Here is a 27,288-nt window from a genome sequence, read left to right as displayed (position 1 = left end):
TTGTTCTTAGACCTACAAATGAGCGATTAAGCCAAGGTGACTAAGCAAAACCATCTCCATCTCTCAGGGGTCAGACACACGCTCACACACACAAAAAAAAAACTTTGCAGAGTCATTGAATGGTTCACTTCATTCAGTTTTTATCAGCCTGATAGTTGCTTTCACATCACCTTACCTAACAACTCCCGGGTTTCGCGGGATTTTGTCACCGATCCTTCCTAACCCACGCTCCAGTTACCCTTTGTGACGCAAATTAGCATCCGGCCCTGCAAAGGATTTGCATATGTCTCGCGAGGAGCTGTTTAGCGTCACATCGAAGCGTCTGATTAATTATAGATATGTGTTCTAACGAAGACATAGTTTTCTCGTTTTTAGGTCACAGACTGACAGTCTGATGTTCAGGAGCATTTCATTTTATTTTATGCTATTTTTGTTTTACGCGTGATTATACGTATTCTGCATTCGTCCGATTTAAATCCAATTATCTGTTCGACATGTCCGATTCATTTTGCGCTCAGAATATTTCTTCTCGGGGGAATGAATATAAATCGTATGTACGTGTACTCGTTCGTCTTTAATGTACGTATATATATGGGAGATTAAAGCATGCTCACGAATGCGTTTCTCGAACATCTGTTAGAATTATTGATATGTATATATTTTCTCATGATCTGGTTACTATTTTAGAGCACTAGAACTTATCCAAATACCCATTTATCATTGGCGGTTCTTTATATCTTATGGAGTCTATTACTAAATTACCCCTATCGTGTTCAGTGGACGAATTTGCGAAAGATCTTCCCTGTAATTTTTAACTCTGTGTTGCGACGAATATTTTGAGCGTTAGATGAAATGCTATTTCTTTCTTTAAAACTGCTAATATGAATGAACGTGCAGTTTCTATAAATGCTTATGTTTCTACGATGTGGGTGTTTTTTTACAATATTGTACTGAGGCTCATTTATTCCTTTCATATATATAAATCCTATTAGACAGAATTATAATTAACACTGTCATATTACTGCTTTGTATCACGCGCAGATGATACAATGACCCTATCATGTTTAATGTTACCTCTGTCACCTTTCCTATTATACAAAAGTGAATAATTATTCCTGTCATCCATTCCTTTGAAACTTTCCGTTACCAAGACATAAACCTTACACATTTTGGTCATTATCACAATCACACTTTCGCATTGTACTGCAACTTTTCACTTGTAATCTGACAAACTCCTACTGCCTTTCCATAACTTATCCGCTCAAATTTCCTCCTTATCTTCATATGCCTACTAAAATTCATTCTATCCTTTCCACCCTTGTATGATTCAGATGTGACCACCATCAATGTTCAACTTTCAACACACTGTCTAACTCTAAATACTCATTCCATCAACTCAGGAGTGTATTCTATTCAGACAGCATCTCTCCAGTTTAATGGCTCAGTAATCATTCTCTCTGCATTTACTCCCCTCAGGACAATTCTTTCCTCCATAAGGTATTTGACCCACAAATTTTCATTATACTTCGACAGCTCATGGCCTTCCTATTACGAGGGGTGAGCAAGGTAGGCGCGCAGAGACAGCTCACTTGTCTTTTCTTTATGAAGTCCCCAGTGGCATTTTCACAATATTCGTTGTTAATCAGTATTTGGGGAACACTGTTAAGCTCCCACTAGTCTCCGCCCAACTACTGCAGTGAGTGTCATGACCCAGGGGAAAGCTAATACTTTGTCTACTGATGAGCTCCCCTCTGCGTGAGCGGGAAAAGGGACTCAGTGGTGCAGGTCTTCTAAATGGCCTTCGGGCAGTCTTTGGTAATGGCAGTTTTTGTAGGCTGCTCCGGTTTACTCAACGATTTGTTGAGTAAGTGTACATATACATCAACAATAATGCCACATCGCGCGCCCTTGATTCATGCCCAGTTTACTGCAAAAGCTCACCATCATATGTGAAGGACTCTGAGAAGACAACATTGGATATCGCCTCATTTATTTACCTTGCATAAAATCCTAGGTAGGCTACAACGTTAATTGGACAAAAGTTGATTGAATGCGTGGTGTTAGTTGCTCTTGCAGTATCGAGTCCCTGTTTTTTTCTTTTATACTGCCATATATAAAACTGGCGGACCTGGTCATTTAGCGTCTTGATATATTCTACAGGTACTTGCGTGGCACCATGACGTGTGTTGTGTTTTGATTTATCATCCTGTGTGAATAACAAATCTTTACGCTCGAACCGTCAAAGTTTTTTCTAATTTCCCATATTATACATAGCAGCTTGTTATTTAAATGCACTTTTTTTTTCTTTTTTACTAAATAAGAGGTTTTCAATATTTTTTTTATAAGTGCTTGTTATTCAAGTTGCCAAGTAGTTTTTAATCAAATATGCATATTCACACAAGCATAAAGTGCACTACATTTTGGTAATTTTCTTTACAAGAGTCGCAGGTTACAAAACCTGTCATATAATGGTTTAGTAACGATTAATGAAGGTAACACATTCACCCTCAAATATGCAGATTAGTATTCTTCAGAGAAAAGAAAAATAAAAGAATGAATTGTGAGTTTGAACGGTGATACTAATCAAGATACAAATGCTTTATCGAGAGTAGATTAAGCTTTTGTTAATTTAATCTAACTTTGATTTTAAATGAAGCGAGATACAAGAAGTAATTTTGGAAAAAAGTTTGTCTAAATGAATGGTAAATAACGAAAACCATAAGGTGCGCTATGGTAACAGCAAGTAGAGTGAGTATTGCTTAAATAGCATTGGAACATTTACTACCGACTCTCGCGATGCTCGGCTGTTTCAGTCACCGCCGCGCCTTCCCACCGTTCGTTTCGTTTGTGTGTTTCGAGACACTGGATACGAAACTACGGCAAATGCACATGCTGCGTTATTCTTTATAGAGGCGTCTCCTCGAATTACTTTTGTATGCCTCTCACAATTGAAGCGTAATTGAATCTCATGATTTCATTTCTACGATGCGCGTCTCTTTTATGGTCATTGCTTTGTCATTGTGGTGAGGCGAGGAGGTTCGAACCAGTGAGTGAGCGAGTGAGGTCAGGTTGAAAAGGACGTGTTCGTATTGTGTCACTTATAGTGGTACGGATGTTGTGTGAGTGAGACTGGGAAGAAGAAGTGAAAGCATAATGTCCTCGCTAATGTTGTTATTACGCTCTTATTCTTAACGCTAAGTTAGTCCAGTGTCGAGTGAGATAAGTATGATGAAGTGGGAATGGGGATAATTAAAGAAGATAGTGATGTAGAAGTTTATAATAAGAAAATAAAACCGTGAACACACAGTCCTAGAGGTGCGAGTGCTGTAAATGTTTACAATTGAAGGAAGGTAGCACTCTTTAAACTCGCGAAGGAGGAGGAGATTCTTGAGCAGGGCCACGATGAACGGCTTGAGTATCCGTGATATCTGTTGCCTGTTCTGCTGGCCGCCGTGCCCATCTAGCATCGCGGCTAAGATGGCTTTCATCCCTCCGGAGGCGACGTATTCTTTCACTCCTGACGAGACTGGATCGAGGCACAGCCTCCACCTGACGGAGAAGGCCGAGTGGCAGTTCACAGACAGAGAGAAAGAGACAATCGAGGTGTTCTACACCCGCACCAACAGGGGCAATAAGATCGCCTGCATGTTCGTCAGGTGTTCGTCCAACGCCAGGTTCTGCATCCTGTTCTCCCACGGCAATGCCGCAGACCTGGGCCACATGAGCAGTTTTTATTTGAGTCTGGGCACCAGGATCAACTGTAATATATTTAGTTATGATTATTCTGGTTACGGTGTGAGCAGTGGTAAGCCTTCGGAGAAAAACCTTTACTCAGACATTGATGCAGCTTGGCATGCACTTAGAACGAGATACGGAATATCCCCGGAAAATATTATTCTTTACGGACAGAGTATCGGAACTGCTGCAACAATAGACTTAGCATCTAGATACGAAGTTGGAGCTGTCATTTTACACTCCCCATTAATGTCTGGGATCAGGGTTTTGTTTAACACGAAACGCACCTGGTTCTTCGATGCTTTTCCCAGGTAAGGCTGACCTTCCGCACAAGTTGCCTTTACTGCCTAGTTAAGCGAAGGCTACCTAGTAGGTATACTACTTGGTAGCTTATTTAAGCCTGTGCTGTTATTTCTTTTTTCTTTAAGTTTAAGTGGATATTAGGCCTGTGATTTTGTAGCCTAGTTAGGTATGTAATGCCTTAATGGGACAGAATCAAAACTTCAGTAATTGAATGAAGTTTGTTTGTTTGTTTGTTTCATTATGGTATGAGGTGAATAATAGGCCAACTATACCCTTCGCTCCTCAGGCTGCCAAGTAACATTAAAACTGAACTCTTACATCTTATTTTAGGCTATCTAAGCTAAGTCCTGATGTTGGTAGGGTAAATGACCGAGCTGTGACGTTAGCGGCCACCTCTCCTGGAACGCGGCCACTTCCTGAAAAAGAGCTCAAATTATGCCATTAGGTATTTCATAATTTAGGAGAAAAAACACTGCTTACTTCGAGAAAAGTACTAGGTATAGAGGTCATGTTGTACTGCCTGGATGGGCCACAACTCTTGACTGATGCTCATGGCATTAGTAGGTAAATTAAAGTACTTTTTTGGGAAGGTGGCCATGTTCTGGGAGAGTTGGCTGCTATGTCGCTGCATGGTCATTTACCCTATTTGAAATGCTTTGTTACTTCATATAGGCTACTTTACATTGTTTTGGAATTGTTAGCTACATGTAGTATGTGCAGTTATCTGGAGCATGTAGCCTAGTAGCCTATGCAGTTTGTTTCTGTCACATAATAATTAGGTAACTACCTAGCCTATTAACCAAGAACTGATTCACTTACTGTAACCTTGGCTGCTTTAGCCTGTTGTAAGCATTGTTGCTGGCAAGGGCAGTATGCAAACGTATATATTAATTTTGTGCTATGTGCCAAATTCAGTTGTACCCCAAAACTACTTTTATTTTTCAGCGAGTGCCATAATCCCAACTATTTACTTGTAATAAATGCCTCTGCTAACTAAATAAGAGTACCATTCCTTACTAGAATTGAAACTGAAAACAAATGTGTACCTTTTAACCATACCTCCCAACATTAGGGTTTAGAGGCTAATGTAGGGACAAGTTTATATATTCTACCTCTTATTTTATAGCACACCGGGGTGGGTTAGGATGCAGGAGCCACAAAGTTCCTTTTCCTGTTAGTTAAAGACCCAGTGGCCAAGTTGATGTAAAAGTGCATCCTTATATTTTCTTTCATGTAGGTTTCCAAGGTGAGGTTTATGGGGTAGGTTAGAGAACATAAAGTTAGAATGCTCCTGTATGACATCTTTTGTTCCGTGTTTTGTGATGAATACTTATTGTAGATATGAAGTTATTTTTTTTTTTCCCTCCCAGCTGTTCTGGCCATTTTATAGTTTTTTAATTTTATGCCGTTTCTGTAAGCCTATTACAGCTGACTTGTGTTGAGTTTTCCCACATCCCAGTAGTATTACACTTTTCCCTTCACTAACCCACCCCTGTAACTAACTCATTTGCATCAGTATATACGTGTGTCAGTAATTCGTAGAACATGGGATATGCAGTCCGAAAAATGTTCATGTATTAGGTAAGAAACTAAATTATCATAATACTATGCTAAGGGTGTACATATTTTGTGAAGTTAAAGCCTGTGCATGACAGGAGTGTAATTTAGTGGCTACCCAGTGTCATGGTTGGGTCATATAAAACTGCAGTACATGTAGTAGGCATAGGGTATTAGGAGTGAAGACTAAGGAAGTAGAAATGTGTTTTAACCAAGCCTCTGCACTTCTCTTCATTTGTAGCCTTTTCATGTTTTTAAATTACAAAGAAATGTGTTGGAAAACAGTGTTAAAGGTCAACTTTAACATAATACTAAAAATAAACCACAATCATAAACATTTTGATTGATTATTGTGGGTTTCTTTTCCATATATATACTAGATTTGATCCAGTTGCTGCTATTATATTATATATAATATATACTGTGTATATATATATATATATATATATATATAATATAATAATATATATATATATATATATATATATATATAATATATATATAATATATATATATATATATATATATATATATATACACATCCTTTTCAATGGCTCCAGTAAACCCATTCAGACCCCAATAGAGACAGATTGGCTATTGTGTATTTGTTGAAACTAATAAGCAGATCCAAAGACGGAAGAATAACTGCTGTAAAATTGCTTTCCATACACTTGATTTTTTAAATTAACCTTTTTGGTTCATATTATGTATACATAGTAGCAGGTTTTATGCTATTTTAACGTGTAAATAAGTACTAATTTATAATCACAGCAATTTGTATAATTTAGTTTAGGAATATGGTGATTGTTCCAGGCTTTCATGTTAAAACAGTGTTTGCATGTAAGCCATGCCATTCCACTACTGATTTGAGTTTTCCTTCATTTTATTTTATACTTTAAATGTTAATTTTAAAAGGAGTATGCTAAATATTTACATACTTATTTCAATAAGTGTTCATGTGGACACAATATGACTAATTACATTACTGCAGTGTGCTCAAAATGTGATTTTGTATTTTGCATTTACTTGTTTCAAAACTCCAGATATTAGCAGAAGCAAGGGGCCAATAATCCTTGAAAGAAAACAAAATTATTCTTTATTAGTTTAGTAATGTAAACAAGTCTGCAGTAGAAGGGTTATTTCATCAACTGAATTTGTTAGAATGTGATGTTCATTGTATACCATAAATTCGTATTGTCAGTCAAATAACCCCAGTGGACCCCATCAGGGTATTATCCAGTCAAATAACCCCAGTGGACCCCATCAGGGTATCATCCACCTTTGTCAAAGTCCAGGGTAAACCCATACCATATTCCATCACTTACATGACGGAAGATCTTTGGAATGCTGTGTTTAATACTATCCCCTCCGGGATCAACTTGCTGTATTGTATGCACCCATTTCTATATTGTGTGTTCTGCCTAGGTCAAATAATTTCTGGTTTCAACTAACAAATTTTCTAGATTCCTCATTATTGTTTTAATTGATGGGTATCGTAAGTTGAAGTAAGTGACGTTCAAAACAACTTTGTGGTATAACTGTAGGAATAACTGCACAGCGAGAAAGAGCAAAAACAACAAAATGAAACAATAGAACTTGTTGCATTATTTCAGTAGAGGCATTACATCCCAAAATGAAAATTATCTTAAAAAATCAAAGAGTAATAAAGAATTAAGCCAAACAGCAGGCAATAGAAGAGACACGGCCAATAAGTAGTCAAGTGAATGTCTACGATCCCCCTTGTTTTAAATTAAACAGCTGGTTCCCTCTAATGCTGAAAGTAAATCCTATTTGTATGTTATAAAAAATACAAATAATCATAAAACTTTGTGTCATTTCACATCACAAAGGCCACTTAAAATCTATAGTCAAAAGTTGTTATACTACATACTCTTGTTTTATAAATATTATGTCCATGTTCCATTTTAAGGGGAAAGTTAAATTCACAGTTACATTAAACAGATTTGTTATCACGAACTTTGTTGGGCTCCTTAGATAATGCTAGGCTATGTGGCCTTGCTTGACTTTGAGATAGGTAATCTATATGATAGGTGTTTTCCATCACTACTGCCCTGTACATGGTAATAATTAGTGACATTTAATCATGCAATATTCTAAAATGTGTGTAGCCTAGATAAGTGAATTGAGATTTCGATATTTACCATAATCATGGCAAATTATTCGCACTCTTAGGCTATTGGTAGTTGATACAAACTAGGAATATTTGTTTCTAAAGGTTTATGTTAGCCTGCAAACAATCTTTATTATTTCAAGTTTGCTATTTACATAAATAGGATTACATTCTACATTCCTAGCTTGCTTTGCCATACTCTGGTATGTCTGGGGCCTTTGCCCTAACCCCACTAGCCTGACATTGGATGAAGTGTCATGCTATTTGATTGGAGGTAATGTTTTAATTGAAGAAAAAAAATGGAAAGATGGCTGTTCATTAGGCTTGAGATCACTAGATTACTTGCCACCAAGGAGAATGATAAATAAGGCATGTATTTTCAACATGAGTTGTAGAGAAGAATAACTTTAAGAATAATCCCAATATGCCAGTTTTCTAATTATTGGTAATTTACAAAATTAATTTATATTTGTCATCAGCAGAAAAATCTCTCAATTGTTCTTCATGATTTAAAATGAATTGGAATTATTTTTAAACTATAATCAGTTCATGTATAGATGTAATTAATGTTTACATAGTAATTAAGCCATTAAACGTTACGTTCACTTAAGCCTAATCTTAAATGTGTACCCAAGAGATATTGGGTGGGAGAAGAAAATACAGCATAACTTTGTACATGATATTCCTTTGTTGCTGTGTTATTCTGGAGAGGGCTTTATTTTAGTGTAGTTTTATGTTCTGTCCATAACTAGTACATCAGTTATCATAAGGCTAATGCTGTTTCATAATTACTGTACTCATGACTCAGCCTTTGATACGATTCCATCATGTTTAGGTTCATTGGATTTTGGCTTAATTTAGGGAAGGGTTGTTTGTGACTGCCTAATGATGTATCACGAAGGTTATTGTTTAAGGAATCTTGTATGTCATTATGTTTAACTGTTGACATTTACAGGAATAGCCTACGTTTTAATAACATCTTTGCAAAAACCTTTAGAATTTGCATAAAGTGGCTGTAGATCAGTTGTGCTTTAGAATTATTTCTCTATTAATGTGATGTATTTTCGGAGAATGTTCCTTTTGTCGACACTGTTAGGTGTAGAGTTGTTAGAAGTACAGTAGTTCAACCAATTTTTTGTAAAGAAAATTAATAATTAGAATCATTGAAAAGTCTGCCTTTCACCTGTTTTAAAATGAATAAGATTGCAAGCATAGACCTAATATTGTTGCTGTATTGCCATTTTTATGATGTGTGTGTGTTGATTGAGTGTTGAAGACATGTTTACAAAAAAAAAAAAAGTCATTTTGAAGTTTTACATGGTTATGAAAATGGTTATTAACCATAGGAAGTAAGCAGTTTCAAAGTTTTTTTATGATTGTATATGTAATTTTGACAAATTTGACATTTGTGGTCAACAGTACCCTAATAGGGGGACTCTCAGTAGAAAACCATGGTTGTAGAGTCAGGTTAAGTTTGGAGGGAGGGTATGGGCATTCATTCCTTTTAGGGATAACACGAAAAGAATACCAAATAACTAGGATAAGGCGTATTTATGATATACAGCACCCTAAACAATAGGAATGGGGGTTGACATGGGCAGTGATCCCCCCCCCCCCACCCCCCCCCCCCACCCCCCCAGGTAAAATAGAAACCAAAAACTTACTGAGTAATTCTGTATTTCACCTAGTGATTACTGATTTATGTTAGATCGGTTGTTTAGGGCAGTGTTGTCCAAACTGGGGTCCGCATACCCCCGGGGGTACGCAACATAGATCATGAGAGTACGTGAACAAACAAGGAACATACACACAACAGAAACGTCTCACATGAACGTCAGCCTCACATCTCACATTAAGTTGTGTAAGTAATTTTCAAGCATTTTGTTATTAAATCATTTTTATTTGTGTAATAAATTTGAATGTATTGACCAACACTCCTATAATGCAGTCTTTTCATAATTAATATACTATTTGCATGATTATCCTAAATAAAACTGAGTTTGGTCAGCCATGGTGTGTGAGGGGGGCAGGTTACCTAACAGTAGGAGAAGGTAGTAAAGGGTACAATAGGCGAAAATGTTTGGACACACTGATTTAGGGTTTACTTGCTGAGCCCTAGGCTAGGTTACATTCATCCGTGTACTAGAAAAAATGGATTTAGTGGTTTTTCTTAACCAAAAACCTTAATTTCCCAGTGTGAATCTCTTTGTTGGATGCAGGCATTTAGTGACTTGAAAAATAATTTCTCACGAGTGTCAAACTCAACAAAAGTACAAAAACAGTCAATAAACTTTACCATTTTTAATGCAGTGCATTCTATTTTGTTAGTTAAAGCTCAAGAAAGACCCACTGAATGAACAAAAAAAAGGGATTTTTGGATATTATAAGAAAAAATACTGAATAAGCAAATTTTCTGTGAATAAGTGGGGGGTGGGGGTAATGTTATTTCCCAGAGAGAAATCTGCGAATATGAAAGTCCACAAATCCAGAGTGCATGAATACGGGGGTTCACTGTAGATTTAAAAGTATAGACACCCATATCTATGAAGATTCAACTTACAAATATTCAGATGCACAATCAAATGGTATCGCAATTTAAAATTGTGTTCAGAACACTACCCTTTGCCACCCGTAAGTTCAAATTTTGTTTTATGTGCCTATTCTTTAGTGTATGTACTACAGTGTGCTATTGTGCTTAAGGATGAAAAAACGTAATGTACTACTGTAGCGATTTTATATTATACTGTATTGTAGAATTATAAAGGATATGAAAAGTGACAATAAGAGAAGAAATGGAATTTAGGGAATAAGAAAGGAAGCAAGAGTGTGGACCTTGAGACTAGCAGGATTCAAGATGTATACTTACAGTGCTGGATAATTTATGGAAAGCACATAGATTACCCTGTTTAATAATCTATTCCAGAAAGTCTGACGAAAACTGAATTATATGAAAACTGAAGCAATAATTCCTGTAAGAAATAATGTACATAACTCCCATTAAACTGTTCCATTCACAGAACAAATATTAACAAAATAATTGTATATAGATTAACAATAGTTTTGCATACAGAAAGCAATGAGTAATAAGTATAAAGGACTAATGAAAGGGATAACTGAACATTTAGCATGTCTTTTACATTTGTTGAAGACTTGTTGGTATATGGAAGATGGATAGGAGGAGGTGAAGTCATTGTTTGGAAGAAGACCCCCCCCCCCCCCCCCCCACCCCCCCCCCCCCCCCCCCCTCCATAGGAACTTCAGGTATCAAGGCCCTATCTGGGGTTACTTCGCTTTGTTGTTTTTTTCACCGCCACTAGGACCAGCTTGAGAATCACTGGACCCCTGTCACACAAAATCTCTGTCCAAGAATATCTGTTTCTGGCATCTCTTTAAGATTTGCCTAAAATTAAACAAGGCATTGTCATTGAACATTTTGCAAACATGGTAATGTTTCTTCACAAAACTTTGCAACTCACTCCACTTTGCACATGCACACGTCCTTAATCACTGGAGAAGGTGCATCATCCTTCCTCTCTTCCTCCTCCATTTTGGAAATTAGTGCCCCCGAAACACTATCTCTTGCTAGTTTTTCATTGACCCTCACCAACAGTTTCAAAGCATCTTCGATTATTCGCGATCTGTGTTCTATAACACATTTACCCCTTTTTACAACATCAGCTTCCTTGATTTCTTTTTCTTCCCTCTGATGGAATTGTTGACGTGGACTTACCTGTACATCCTGGCGAGGTTGGCCACATATACGCCACTTTAGACTTTGCTACAAGTTCTTTCTTGAATTCTTTAGCCCCATGGTGGCTTATTTGGCAATTGCATTCAATGAAAAGCACAAAAAACAATGGATCATATAGTACAAATTTTTTCTGATGAACTCATGTGGTGATGCACATTCAACAAGAAACATATGCAGGCAGGGTAATGAATGCTTGGGATGCATTGTGAGGTACGCGGTCGTGCGGACGAGTTTGGGATAGACCATTTTTAATTGTACGATAACCAAGCGGGTGTACGAAAACTGGGACAAAACTTAGACAAATACTGAGGTTTGACTTTATTGCATATAATTGGCTGGTTGGGATAAAGAGATGGAAGTCTCTCAGAATTTAATTAGAATATATACGCTACTCATGGATCAAGCTTTGGATGTCTGCTTGATGCTCTCGCCCAACAGCAGTGACTCTGGCAATTCGAAGGAGGTAACACTGAAGAGAGACCAGTCTACCCCAGGGAATATGAGAGGAAGCTGTACAAGGAAGGAGGGTTTAGTTGAAGGGAATCATCCTTAGGATTTATACTTCATTTGCATATTTACCTGTAGATGTGGGGGTCACCTTCACTCACATTAAAGACATAGTATAAGGGTATCTCTTATCTTAGTTCAGGTGCTTCATTGGTTCTTAAAACAAACACACACACTTTTTTTATTTCCAGTAAACAAACAAAATAGTAAGACTACTTGAAAAATAGAAAAGTATTGTAGTACGGTATCTTTGGAACCTTGTGTCATTTGACATTTAATAGTATGCTATAAAAGGATAAAAGTAAAAATTTTTCAATCATAAAGAAATCCTTCTCTGGGAAATGAATTGTAAAAAGTAAATATATACTACTGTAGCATTATGCATGTGTTGTGGAATATTCTTCAAGGCCAAAGGATGTCAATGGATGTGAAGTTTAGTTACTATGAGTGACGTAGCAATACAGTAACTGCAAGGGCCAGTCTGGTACAGTGAGCCACCCCAAAGGAAGGTCAAAGGTTCGTTTGGCTGCACAGCAGGCTGTTAGTAAAGTACCTGGAGCAGGGTATTCCTTAATACCCTTTATATTTTGGACCTGGAGCAGGGTATTCCTTAATACCCTTTATATTTTGGAGTTTAGATTTGTATGATGATCACTTTATTTTTGAAGGCATCCATCTAAACGTCCTTGGAGCAAGGATAGTAAAAGATCCAAATCCTGAATGGACACCTAAAGCACAATACAGCGTCAAGCATCAGCCTGTCATTGGAGGAGAAAAACACACAAAAGAAAGCCTCTTAGGCTCAGTCCTGAGGCTGACAGACTGAAGTACTGTAGTACGTACTATATGACTTGAGCTCATGATACCTTAGAGTTCATGCGGGTGTCCAAAAACATTACACTGGATCTTCACATAGTTATGACAGGAAGGATAAGATCTAACTTAGTATTGCAACTTGTGTGATGCATCAGTGGTCAAAGTTGAAACACCTTTCAAGTGAGTAACTGTGTATTTAATAGGAAATATTTATTCAGGATCAGAACATGGGAATGTGTATACAGTAAATTTAACATGGTAGATATGCAATACATGCTGAGAAGTAGTACTAGTGGTAACATTTAGTAGTGTTAACGAAACAAGCTTAAATCTCACTTAGTATATTTAGCAGATTTTCCTTAATTTAAGTGATGTGATCAGCATTCCCATATACTATACAAAATGATTAAGTTTCATAACCTATCCTGTTTAGAGATTATCTCTTTTGAGTGAGAGAGATACAGGCAGTCCCCGGGTTACGACGGACTCGGCTTACGACATTCCGAGGTTAAGGCGCTTTTCAATTATATTCATCATAAATTATTTCCAGGGTTACGACGCCTACAACGCTCATCTAGCAGAAGAAATAACCAATATTTGAAGGGTTTTTTTTATATGCAATAACAATGCAGTTTTCATAGTTTTGAATGCACCCAAAGCATTAAAAGTAAGGTTTTCTTTGGATTTTTGACGATGTTCCGGCTTATGGCGATTTTCGGGTTACAGTGCGTCTCAAGAACGGAACCCCCGTCGTAACCCGGGGACTGCCTGTACATTTTTCTTAAAGGATTTTATTTTGTTATGATATCAGGTAGGTGTGTAGCGGTGTGCTTTTGTTTACAAAAGTACTGTACGTACATATATTACTTCGTGTATATACTTGTTTTGATTACATACTGTGTAAACTGCCGCATTTGTCAATTTAGAGGGATAGCTAGCAGAAGTTCCTCCTTATAGATAATAGCTTTCCAGCCAGGTGCCCTTACAGGTGTTTTAGAAGGTATTTAGAGTAGGGCAATAGAAGTTTGCAAGATGGACTGGAACAGTTTAGCATAAAAACCCCATATGCATGGAGTTCACTCCTGTGAGGATTTGTCTTTGCTTGTTTGTAGGAAAAATTGTGTTGATTTAAAGAGAATCATTTAACCATTTTTAGAACAGTTATGTAAAGTATCTTCTTTTCAACATTAATAGGTCTGGAGGGTGTGGGGTTGCATACAACTGTGTACTAGTGTGATTAAGGGGCTAAACCTATGCTAAGCCCATGCTTGATTATCCATAAACCCAAGGCTAACCGTTGCTATATACAGTAATGTGTTACTAGCCTAGCCTATGCAGTTTTAAATTTCAGAATAAGTTCTCACAAAGCCCTCATTACCTTGGGTATGTAATCCAAGTTGTAAACAAACTTCCAGATCAAAAGATCATAATTATGCATCCTCTATCCTTCAACAGAGGCCCGCTTCATCCTCACCTCTCTAAGACTGAGGATCATTAACAGTTTTTTGCTCGAGTTCAACCAGGATTACCGAGATGCAGATTTTTTAAAGTGCTGTTATGATTTTTATAGCTGGGTAAATTTTATTCCTGGCAACATAATTAGCTAGCTCAAATTAGTCATGATAGTTCAGTATTTGTCTCCAGCAGTATCGTTGTCCAGTCAAGCATAATCTTAAGATGAAATTGTTTTGTGTACTACTTCATGATTGTTATTTATATTGTAACAGTCATGTTAGAGAAAAAAGGCTTTACCAAAAAGGAAAATATTTTACCATAAATTTTTGCAAAATCACAAAAAGTAGTAGTATATAATTGAAATGTAAGAAGTAAAGGCTTTTTTTTTTTTCTATTATGATTATTCACACCCTCCAGATTGAAGTTTTGTGGGTATGTAAGTATGTATAATTCTTATTAGCTACCAAATTACAGTAAGATTATTTTTTCACATGCTACCATTTTAGATATGATAAATTTTTAGATAAGTCTCTTAAACTGAATAGTAAGTGTAAAGTACATACAGGTTAGTTTTTGTTAGAAACTATGCAGAATTGCTATTAGTAATTGTAAAATACCTTTACAGTATAAAAGTGCAGGCTGTAGACAATCTGCTTTTTAGCAGACTTTGTTACTTATGAGAAAGGTGAAACCGGGAAAGTTTCTAAGTTTATTGCTGCCTGTAATTTTGTTACATTATATACGTACTGTATCACCATAATAACTAGACCTATCACTAACTTTTCCAACAGTAATCCATCACTTTTTGATACAATAATTTACAAAAGAATTTTCAATAGTTTTGCCAATTACAATTATGCGCAGCCCCAAAATCAATGCACGATGGAAATGGAAATTTGTTACTGACAACAGATATTAATAGTAAAAACTTTTACCAATCATAATTTATATTTATACTGAAAATTTTTACTTTTCCACACTTGAGTCAGTACCCAAACCCTACCCTCACCCCTTGACTACTACTACCTGGGATAAAACATACTATACTACTGTGGGTGAAGTCTCGACGTAAGACTCCAGTTCTCATCCATATATATCTGTCTTTCTCATAACCAGTTACAACATGGAAGAGTTCTTAAATCGATATATGCAAGAGGAAATTTTTAATTGTTTTATGCTGTTGGATAGCATAAGTATTGCTCTATCCCATGAGCTAACAATCCTAAAACCAGACATTATGCTATTACAAGTTGTTGCATGTGATACCTCATGTTCAAAAGAATTTTTCTTCCTCATCTTGTCATTTTCTTTTGCAAAGAATTATTTCTTGAATACATTTAACTGTACATACTAAGAAAAGTTTGTGTATCAGTGGGAATTGTTGTTTAGTACTGCACAGGTATGTGTAGGAGGAGAAGCTATAATGGAATTGGGTTATCTGGTGGCCTAAGGTATATCCGACAACTCTGCCAAAACATTGGAAGAGGGTGATGGGTGTAACATAAAAATGAGAACTGTGTATGCACTGGGTTGTGGCTTGAGGCAAAAGATGGGGCTATTGGATGACCTGAAGGTGATGGATTTAGATGTTGGGTATCAGCCATGCTTACCCTGTTACCTGATGGTGGCAGTCCTTAAATTAGTACACAACTGGATAACCGAGAGTTCACTGAACCAATCCTTGTCAGAGTTGGGATGGTAAGTAAACACGAGGAGGGTATTTATTGCTTCCTTGCCCTTGCTAAACTCAGGCTTGACAGGAGGTTCTAGCCTTCATCATCAGTTCTTGTGCTGATACTCTGTACGGCTTATTTATTCCTGACCTGTGCATAACTCATAAACAGTCTTGGTTGTTGATTCCGGTGTATGCAAAGTTATTTCTGCCGACAAGGGTATTCTGTTGTTGGGTCTCTGTCTTATTCAGTACATTACACATGGTGTTCAGTTTACTGCATAGGGCTGCATGTTTTTTAGCTGACAGTCACATGCCAGTATATATGTACTCTGGTCCATTGCTGATCCATACTCAGACTGACAGTCAAGCAGGGTCACTTGCTCCTCTGTCATGATCACTGACTTATCATTAGTAAAGGTATGTAATTCCTCATTCCCCTAGTGTTGTGCACTAAGCACACCCCTCATGGATTGACTTTTTCATGCAGTTCTCTAGTAACTCATGTTATTCCATCCAAGAGAGGTTTTTAGATTGTTTGCAGAAGTTCCTTGTCCTCTTCATCAAGAATTACCTTATTTTTTTCAGGAATCTTATTAGTCATGGAGAACCTGATGGTTCTTTCCAAGACATAATTCTTCAGCTTTGGTTTTTCTTGTATAATTCTGTAGAACTTGATGTTGAGAAGCTGTCTGTCACTCTTTCGGGCCCCAGCTTATTCCCTTTGTGCAATCAGTTCAGAAAGGTATGCCGATGCTGGCTCTCCACTCTGCTTTTTATGAGCTCAATCATCCTTTGGGGTTAGGTCAGCTCAAGACTCCTTTTATCTTGCTGGAGGTAAGGTGTATCTTGTGATTTGCTACCTGATGCTTCATTCTTCCCTCTGAACCTCAGCTTGGAAAATGGAAAGGGAATGGGGAATAATTAAAGGTGTGTAGAGAACAAAGTACAGCAGAGTTCATCTCATGACCTAACTCCCACTATTGCTAATGCTAGCTTTTTTTTTTTTTTTTTTTTTTTTTTTTTTTTTTTTTTTTTTTTTTTTTTTTTTTGTTTTTTTTTTTTTTTTTTTTTTTTTTTTTTTTTTTTTTTTGAGACTTCATTACCAGATTCCATAGCTCTGACTTCTGGGGTAATCTGATAGAGGCAATGCAGTGGAACAGCATTGTCATACCCACACTCTTTGATACTAATTCTTGTTCCACATTTTCCACGGAAGGAGCTGCTCAACCTCATACCCCATCCCTTATACTTAAAGTCCCTTTTTCGTCTCCCATCATAGGGCTTAGGTAGCATAGCTGTCATAAGTTCTTTACTGGTAACAGGATTCTTTCTTTGATGAAGTGGTAGCGCTTCAGCATCTTCCTCCTTGAGGAACTTTGAACAATTTGTCAACTGGGATAGGAGAGGCTTCTCTGTCACAGCAATCTTTCAGATTTAGATGATCCTTGAAGAGTTCAGTTGCCTCTTCATAATGAAGGTTCCACTCAGTTCTTCCATATGATAATTGGAAATTATATCCTATTTTCAGTGCTAGAAGACTTAGCAGGAATTTTGCAATAAAAAGATAGATAGCTCACACCAAGTGTTTGGTAGGTATATATGCTAGGTAGTGTCCAATTATGTTAATAGAAATGCTATTGGCAGGTATCGTGTAAAGTTTAAGGAGGCGAATCAATCACATATCAAGGTTGCTAGAAAGGCTGAGGGGTTTATGGTGTGGGTATCATACTCTTATTGAAAAAGGAAATCCTATGTGGCATTTTTGTGGGTCATTTACTCAAGCCAGGCATTGTCTACATGCTTCACAAACCACGTGCTTTAAAGGTCAGAGTGAAGATAATGTTGTGGCAGTGATGTGGGAAGTGTGAGTTACATACCACTAAATTGTTCAGTGAATTAAATTATTGTTTACAAAATAGAATATGGAGAAATTCTTTGAATTTAAAAACAAGTTTGTAGCAGATAATGGACCTGCCACAGTCACTGAACGATGGCAGTCATATGCAGTGTTCCCTCGTATTTGCAGGGGATGCACGCCAGACCAGAACCCCCCCTCCCCCTGCTAATAGCTAGAATCTGTGAATTGTTTAAGCCCTACATGAGTGATTAATACTGTCTATTTTGTTAGTTAAAACTCAACCAAAACCCACTAAAAATGTTTAAACCTAGTTTTTTAAATAGTTTTGTCACAAAAAGTGCATTCAATGATGAAATTGATAAAAAAAAAATTGGATATTTTGTTTAGAAAAATACGCCGAATAGGCAAATTTTCCGTGAATAATGAGGTTGCTTGTTTCAGAGAGGAATCTGTGAAAATGCGAGTCCGTGAATCTGGAGTGCACGAATACAGAGGTTCACTGTAATATATATTTTTTCTTATATTCCAACATATTTCATTGCTGCACCCTTAAAACAGTTAAATCTTGCGTGGAAGTGCTACAAACAACTGCCTAGTTTCTGAGTTGGTCCCATAAATGGACTGCTAGAGACATCACCATTGCAGATGTAATAACATTCATCAAATTTGTAATGAATGAATTACTTAAAATCACTGTTTTCAGTACATGTAGGAAATCTTATGAAGTGAAGTCATGAAGACCGAAGTGGTCTCCCTCAGATTGATTGGGGAGTAATTAAGAAAATTCTCTGGGTAGTAAGAAGCTCTTCAGGGAAGGAGTCATTTATATGATAGATGAGGAAGTGGGAGAACCTACTACATTTGAAGGCTATAAGACATTTTGAAAAATTAAGCATTGTGTCGTGCATCGTTTTTATTTTATATTATAGGAGTGATAACCAGTAGCTGGTCATTGCTTTTATTTCACTTTGTGACTTTGTTATTATAGTCATATTTTGTGATAATGGCATTTATTACTTTACAGCACACTTACTAATGCGGGAGCAGATGTAATGCATGGTACTGTGCGGTGAAGCATAGTACGTACAGTATTCTGTACATAGGATAAATATCCAGCATAGTGTGTTGGTGAAAAGTTGCTGTCACTCGTTATGCTTTTATATACAGTAGTATTCTAATTTATTTTTGTGTTTAAAGTAAAATTGTACCATTTTACACTGCATTGGCATTTGCCTTCATCAAATTCAGTGCACTGGGTTTTTATGAACCAATTTACCAAGGACAATAAGGAACAGCGATAATGATTTGAAACTGGGTTCCATAGTTAGTCAGTGACATTAAATTAGTTTTTTAGCAGTAGTTGATGATTCTTCCTAAGTAGTTCATGAAAAATTTATTTTTTATTGTTGCTGTACTAATGTTCCTGTAGTGCACTACGAGGTTTGTTTTAATCCAACAAATTTTCAATGCAGACTGCAGTTAATTTATTTAGAAATGTCTTCACATTACAGTTTCATCAAGCTCCCATCATTCCTCTATTTTTGTAATTTTGAGGATATACCACTAATTTGTGTTTTTGTCTTTGCAGTATTGAGAAAGTGCCGAAAATAACTTCACCTGTTCTGGTAATTCATGGAACTGAGGATAATGTAGTGGACTTCAGCCATGGTTTGGCAATTCATGAAAGGTGTCCAAGAGCAGTTGAACCTCTTTGGGTTGAGGTTAGTACTTTATTAGTTGGTTTTGCATTGTAACCATGAGACACTGATACTTAGAGTTTGAGGAGACTTTTCAAAAACTTTTGTCATCTTGTAATCTTGAACCTTTATTTGCATTCAGTGTTTGTCCCTCTGCTGTAGAAAACACCACAAGTTGGGAGTGTCCAAAGTTTTTGTTAATCCAAAACTTTACCAGGACCTTGGCATCCACTGCCCAAGCTGCTGGGTTTAGTTGAGGAAAGTAGTTTAAGAGTAGTGTAGCATTTAATAATGTGGCAAGCAGAACTAGCAAGGTGTCTGATAAACTGTATCTGCCAGGAGACCTTGCAAATATTTAAGTGAAAAGACCACAATAAAGGAAGAATCTGATTGGCTTTGCATGTACCATCCACTGGTATGTTGGAAATTCCCAGAACAAACCTTGGTACAGCTGTGATGGGGTTCTCAAATGTAGATCTTGACTACCTCAAGTCAAGGGACTCTGTCAGTGGCAATACAATTGTGTAGAAGCATTGTCTATGACACAGTACCCTTTACTTGAGAGTTAAGTAGATGTATGCCATGCCCTTGGTCAGATAATCTCAGGATTTGTAGTTAGGATCCATGGGAATCAAGGGACCCCTTCTTCAGAGTCTCAAGTAGGTTTTAGAAGTAGTCCGTGTGAATGAAATTGAAATCCTTACATGGCAACATAGAAGCTGCATCCTAATATGAAGCCAGTTGAGGTTGATGGGAGTGAACACAGATGCAAATGCGGCGAACTAACATGTCTGTTGACACCAGCTGCCTTATCAGCATATCTTAATACTTGGCCATGGTCTGAAGATGACAGAAACTCCTGAGTGATATCCTGAAAACAAGCCGTCTTCCAAGGGTGAACCAACCCTGCAATGATGTAGATGCACATCTTGAGGTGCGCTACCTGTTTATAAGGGTCCAGATTTTTATTCAGACCTTAGGAATAACAAAATCCTCTCCAACTTCTCCCTAGGAGGAGCCAAGATTAGCTTAAGACGACATTTTGAACAGTGTAAGGATTTCATAATTTGTATGCCGTACCAGATAAATAGCAATATTGTTGTAATGTATCTTAAATTAGTCCTGCATACATAAGTGTGACCTTTAAATGTTTGTTAGCTTTTTACTATAGAGAGGTACCGAAGTGCTGTACAAAATAGTAGCTGCTTGTTGAACATAAATCCAGCACTGGTGCTCACATGCAGTGCATATAGTACTTTTATATTTTATTTTACCTACCTGTAATGATGTACTTATTCTGTATTTAACTGCTCACATGACCCGTCTGAAAACTTACAATGAAATAAAAGTATGTAACAAGAGATAAAAAAGAATGACAGATTTTCTCATAATTGCTTAACTGGCTTGGGGTACTGTGTAGCCTAAACACTGGCCTTTGTTACCTTAAGGATTTCATTATTTAGCCTATTGGAAGGCCAGGCCCCTCAAGTGTTGAATTGAGATATCTTTAAATTACATTTTGAATGTGAGTATTTTAGGCTAAAATTTTTATTGCTGATTTTACTGGACATTATGAATTGGTCTTTTATGATTTTGAGAGATTTAAATTAATGTTAAATTTCCTTACAGGGAGCTGGACATAATGATGTAGAACTCTACAGTCAGTACTTGGAGCGCCTGAAGCAGTTTGTATCAGTGGAATTGGTCAATTGACGAATTGGGGAAGCCCCCCCTCAACTCAGCCAAGGGGGGCTTAACCATCATCCTCGTAGCACAGCTGCTTACAGTGGGTCCACATCTCGGGGAGCAAGTGAAGGACTTCTTTTGAGATGTTGGGACACTGACATGGGTATGATAGCTACAGAAGGTATGTATACTACCGAAGGTATTATGGCCTCAGAGGGTCGGCTTACAGCCACACTCGCCACTCCAACCCTCTCTTTGCAGGAAACCCCATCGTCGGCTTGTGGCACCCCAACAAATATCACCACTGCCACTAAAAGTCCAGTAAAGCCTTCTCCTAAGCTTTCAAGATCATCGGCGGCACCATCTCCCTCACCATCAGTGTCCTCAACAGGTCAGTCTCCTGCTCCACAATCAGAATTACCTACTGTACCTCAAGATGCCTCGTCTATCACCCTCTCTACAACGCTGCTGCAGCAGCACCGTCGACAGCACTCAAGATCTAGTTCAGCAACAGAAAAATTACTGTGACCTTTGGAGTCCTTAGTATAATTTAAATTGATTCAGGAAATGTGTTAAACATATAATTTAGTCCGTCACCTTACGAAATCAATGCATTTGGCATTATCAAGTGTAGTTTTTTGAAGATAAAGACATTCATAAAATGTTGTTCAGTTTTGTTGTAGTTTGTGAAGTCCTTCGGTTGATCAAGGAAAACTTTGAGGGTTTTGTTTGTTGTATCTCAGGTCAGTGATTTTGCAAGTGTGATTTGAAGAAATGATTCAAGTGTAGTTATTTTCTTATTGCAACATATGTAGAGGAACTGCTCTTGGTTAGGGCCTGTCACAAATTTTGTACTACTGTAATTTGAAGAGTGAAGAGATACCATTGTAACTTAATTTGTTGCTGTATCCAGAAAAGACAGTGACTAAGAATGATCAACTCTGGTACTTCATTTTAATCAAGGGCAATTAGTGTTTTGCCTTTACAGGTATAGCCTACCCACTGCTCACTTTCTTGTTTGAATGTATCCTATGTCCATATTTAATACATTCAGGTCTCAGTGGCTGGAGTGCAGAAGCACTAACCAATAGAGAAGTCAGAAGACTTGTTTGAGCTACCCTGTAGTGTTATTTACTTCTAGAACGAGTCTTTTAATATGTCTGTTTTACTAGTGGGGTAATATTGACTATAACTTGCAAATTATCAAAGATTTGGTCTTCTGTTACCTTGTGACATTATTAGTTGATTTACTAGCATCATATAAAACATAAAATGTATTTAGTTCACTTTCTCAGCAGAGCATTTATTTGTTTGAAATGTGTGATAAGTTTGGTTTAAATATTTCACCAAAATCATGGTCAGTATTTGCATCTTAAAAGTTGTTCCTAGTAACCATACAAGCTTAACTGCACAAGGGTAGAAGTTTAGCCATAAATGGAGGTGATATTCAACTATGGTCCCTCTCTCATTACTAAACTTCTCAGCAACACTGCATATATGTATTTATGTATGTGTACACATATATACTATATATACACATATATACTATATATACACACACACATTGTGTTTGTGAGAGGGAGAGAGAAGGTACATGTATGCACACACACAACATTCACAAAGTATAATGTACGTACTTTTGTATGGATAAGCTTGTTGGTTACCAGTGGAAACCCTAAACATAGGGTCATATTCTACTAGAATATTTCCAGCCTGAAAGAAGTTTTGTTTTAGATAACTTTGACTGATTTGTTACTTCCTAGTGAAAGTGTAGCTTATGGTTACCCAATGTTATTTTCTCTGTATGGTTCAGCATAGATAAATCATGAAAATTTTGAATGTATTTCATATTTGTTTTATAGGGAAGGGGCTTTAAAATAGAAATATTTCCATGCAAGTTACATGAACCTTTCATGAAAATTTAACTAAGAAAATATGCATGTGTGTGTAATCCACAGTATATATATATATATATTATATATATATATATATATATATATATATATATATATATATATATATATATATATATATATATATATATATATATAATGATGTAAGTGTGAATGTATGTAAACACTTGTGTGTATGGGATGCATGTGTAATTTATGCATGTACACTAATATATATATATATATATATATATATATATATTATATATATGGTATATATATATATATATATATATATATATATCTGATGTTTAAAGTAAAGTACAAATATATCATATTTGTTGAGGTGGAGTGTTTGAGGTCCACTGGGTATTTTTCTTTTTAAGTTTGCAGTCTCGGTGGTTTGTCTTCCTAGTCTGATAGTTAAAAATTTAGCACCGAGGAAGGACTTGTGAGATAAGTGAATAAGATTTGTGGTAATTGTACTTTAAGAGCCAGTTTTTTCATGCATGTGTTACTATTTACTGTAAAAAAACTTGGGCATTTGCATCACTTCTAGGCTCAGTTATTTCTCCGAACATGATGTTTGAGGCAATGACTACATCTACAGGGAACTGCTACTTAAAATTATACAAATGCAGTTTGTACTGTAACAATTTGCTGTGGACTAGTTTTGTGTACTTCAGGTTGTAGATGTCAATAACATGTGTTGAGTTCCATTGATATGGGAAGTAGAACTTTTTAAGGTAAATGCTGGTAATGATCATAAACATGATATGATTGCAGATAATGTTTATATATGTTCAGTATTAGTACAGTGAACCCTCATCTAGTGTGGCCCTTGGTACCTTGTTGAGAACTTCTTTTATTATTGAAGGTTTAGACCTAATGGTTTCAGTTTGAAATCCAAGGCAGTACTTTACATAATGATTAGAGTGTGCCTTTGTATCATTTTCCACATTCTTAATGAAGCAGTTAATATTTTTTACTCTTTCCAATCAAATTCAGTGCAGTTGTGAAAGAGCAGTGTATGTCTGTCATTTGTATCAAAGGAAAATTAAAATGTTGAATATTTTTTACATTTTAGTAGCCCTCACTACTTGATCTGTATTCCTTGTCTATGCTTTCACAGATTACTCTTAGTATATCATGATTTAAAGGCAATGCTTCTTTCATTATGGGGGTGGAAACAAAGAGACATTGCTTTATCATTACTTGTGTTTTTTGCTTGCAAATTGATTGTTATTTTGTGGTACAGAATTGCATATAATGGTTGAGGTACTTTGTTTAAATCTCTGAAGAATAGTTTGAAGAATCCCCTCTAGTTTACCCTCGGGTTAGTCTGTAAAGTACAGCTTTATTGAGATTGATCAGACATAACAGTTGGTAAGGTTAAGTAGCAAAGGTTCAAACTGTATAAGAAAATAAAATTGCATTTTTTCATCCAAAGAGGTGACAAGAAGTAGCTTTGTACAACTTAATAATTTTGAAAATCTTGCCGTTTGATAAAATAGCATTTCATTAGGTTTCCCATTACAGCAAATAATACGTCTATAAATTGGATTATATATGTGGTATGATCTGTCTGTTAGCAGGATTATACAATGACTGGTAAATGAAATTCTACAACTGTTAATGATTCCATTTACTAGATTCTGGCACATACACTGAAGTAGACAATTTAGATATCCACTTAGCTAGCATTGAGGTTTCAAGTTTTATTTTGTCTCCGCAGTATGTTTTCATGTCAAAGTTAGATTCTTTGCTTAGTATCTAAAGTAATCCTTCTCCACCATGATAGCTAAGTACTAAGTGTGTAGCACATGGCTGTTTTAAGATAGTTTTTTTTTTTTTCCATTAGTTCATACTTAAGTTTTTTACACTTAATATTAAACCACACGTATACCCCCTAATATCGAATTCACTTTATCTTGGGATTAACTTTCACCCAAAGAAAGTTATTTATAAGAGAATGTGTTCTAGTTAGGATTCAAACCTATGCCCTGTGGGTATGATGCAGTTGTAGAAAGTTGATTTATCCCCAGAACTATAATGAGAGATATACAGCAAGACTGCTTTACATATGTTAAATTCAGGAGATGGACATAGAATCAAATTCAACCCATCACCACAGTAGCTAAGTACCAAGATTGTAATATTTAGCTATTATATGATAGTTTTGTCACTGATTTATAGGTTTCACATACTCAAACATTAAGCCATAGGTACCCATTAACACTGAATTTACCTTGGCAATAACTTATGTACACCCAAAGGGAAATGCATGATGGCTCTGCCCCAACCAAGATTCAAACTAAGCTCTCAAGAGAGTTACATGTTGATTTTAACCGTGCTGTATGTGTTCCCGTTGAATTCAGGTTCTGTACTTCGAATTAAAATTAACCCCGCTCCTCCGTGATAGCTAAGAGCTAAATTTGTAAAATGTGGTTTGACAATCATTATATGTAGTTATGTTAGCTATGCAGAATGAGGGTTTACTGTGTAGATAGGTTAGAATTTAAAGGGATGCATACAAACCTACACAAAATAATTAAATAAAGACAGGGAATTATGCCACTATGCTAGTACAGGTATACCAGATTCCATGAGCTGGAATTTTAAATATTACTCTTATTTACTTCGTAAAATCAGTTGGTCTGTACTACAATGGTAATATTTGGTATTTCAAGCTTTAATTAAACAAAAACTTGAGAACCACAGTAATTAATCCTAGATGAGATAGAATGCTCTTGATTTCTTTTATAATATGAGGAATTTAAAGTGAACATTTACCATCAAATTATTGAACTATAAAATCTTTACCGTAAATATTTCTCTCTCTCTCTCTCTCTCTCTCTCTGATTTTTAATGTATCGCATCTTAATTGTTTGAAGGTTATAAAACTAAAAAAAAAATTTCTCTTATTTTATGTTCTGTGTATTACTGTATATGCATCTTGTCAGCCTACCCTCTCTAATTTTGTGATATAAGCGTAAGCTGTGTTAGTTAAGATTTGAGGTGAGTGCAAGATGTACCCATAAAAGGTCTGTTGAGAATGACGGGAACGTAGCAGGAATCAAATGGTTTTTGTTTGATGATCCAAAAAATGAATTATTGATGATGTATAGTTATTTCAGATCGTACAGGTACGAAATTAGAGCAGTGAAGCCATGAGTATGCAATCATCCTTTGGCATAAATGAGGTTGGGGTTGCAAACTGGTTTTTCATTAGTTTTAAAACTGACAGGACAATTTTTTTATTGATTTGAATTAGGATTGTATTTTCTTTTGACGTTATCTTGATGATGATGTGATTTTCATGCTTAAGAGTTTTTTATATTAATATACACATAGATATAAAATGAATATGTAATGCTAGTAAGTGCAATGTAGGATTTTGGCATCTGAAGCTTCAGTGGATTTGTATGCTTTTTGGATGGAACAGTGTTAAGTGATTATAGCTGGATTTAAATAAAATGACTATTTGTTTATGTGTTTGTATAGGTATGTGTACATATTTTCACGTGAGGCGCTCTTCAGTTAGAAACTGTGTGCAAAATTTTTATTTTACATATGAAGTTTAAGTACATTACCTCACGATAAGTAGCAGGTTTTTGATAGATCCTGTTTACTTTTTTTTCTCTAACAATTGCAGGACATTTTGTTGCATTATTGCATTTTGTATGTTTATCTCATATTTTTTGTTTTTTCCCAAATATTTTTTTGCAAATAAGATAACAAGAAATTTTAATTTTGAGTTATTTTTCCCTTTTAGTTTTGCAGTGGTTTGGTATGCTTTTTCCACTATGAAAAGGAAGCTAGAGCTTATTAGGTTGCTAAGGCTTCTTCATGTTTTCTTTAATGGTATAACAGTTTTTGTAGAAATGGACACTTAAGGCCTGTCCACACGATCGGGCCTGATCGGCGGACTTCCCCTCTAACGGGGCACACTTGACGGGCAAACCGTCAAATTGCCCGATGGGTCTTGTAGCAAAATCACCATGGTGGTGCCCGATGGCTTGAGCTTCGACCCTGGCAGACGTACGTGAACCATATACATTTCTTATACTGAGCCATTCTTTGCACCATATTCTCTTCTTTTTCATCACACACAAAGCAATTATCATGCTACACTATCTTCTTCTTTGCGTAGGCACCATGTATATCGTAACGCACTGAACACACTACTGGCATCGTTGGGCACGCCCACCTCTCCATCGCCTCA

General features: G+C 36.4%; 1 protein-coding gene across 2 annotated transcripts; it reads left to right on the top strand.

Annotated features, from left to right (window-relative positions):
* The first annotated feature begins 2,839 nt into the window (after window positions 1-2,839).
* Window positions 2,840-26,814, top strand: LOC135208802 (alpha/beta hydrolase domain-containing protein 17B-like). 2 transcript variants are annotated; one of them, XR_010313222.1, is made up of 4 exons: window positions 2,840-4,046; window positions 19,377-19,509; window positions 21,115-24,735; window positions 24,772-26,814. XR_010313222.1 is itself a non-coding variant. In XM_064241333.1 (3 exons), the coding sequence occupies exons 1-3, from the start codon at window positions 3,403-3,405 to the stop codon at window positions 21,196-21,198; spliced, it is 861 nt and encodes a 286-aa protein (XP_064097403.1). In that variant the 5' UTR covers window positions 2,840-3,402; the 3' UTR covers window positions 21,199-26,814. The 2 variants fall into 2 exon arrangements, 1 of the variants encoding a protein (XP_064097403.1); XM_064241333.1 differs by having other exon boundaries at window positions 21,115-26,814.
* Window positions 26,815-27,288: the final 474 nt, after the last annotated feature.

This window comes from Macrobrachium nipponense, chromosome 35 (genome assembly GCF_015104395.2).
Source record: "Macrobrachium nipponense isolate FS-2020 chromosome 35, ASM1510439v2, whole genome shotgun sequence".
In the NCBI taxonomy this organism is placed as follows: domain Eukaryota; kingdom Metazoa; phylum Arthropoda; class Malacostraca; order Decapoda; family Palaemonidae; genus Macrobrachium; species Macrobrachium nipponense.
This window is presented reverse-complemented; position numbering and strand designations above follow the sequence as displayed.

Coding starts and splice junctions, on each gene's coding strand:
- LOC135208802 (XM_064241333.1), top strand. CDS start 3,403: ATGAACGGCTTGAGTATCCGTGATATCTGTTGCCTGTTCTGCTGGCCG. Junction 4,047..19,376: donor TTCTTCGATGCTTTTCCCAG/GTAAGGCTGACC, acceptor TTGTCTTTGCAG/TATTGAGAAAGTGCCGAAAA. Junction 19,510..21,114: donor TTGAACCTCTTTGGGTTGAG/GTTAGTACTTTA, acceptor ATTTCCTTACAG/GGAGCTGGACATAATGATGT.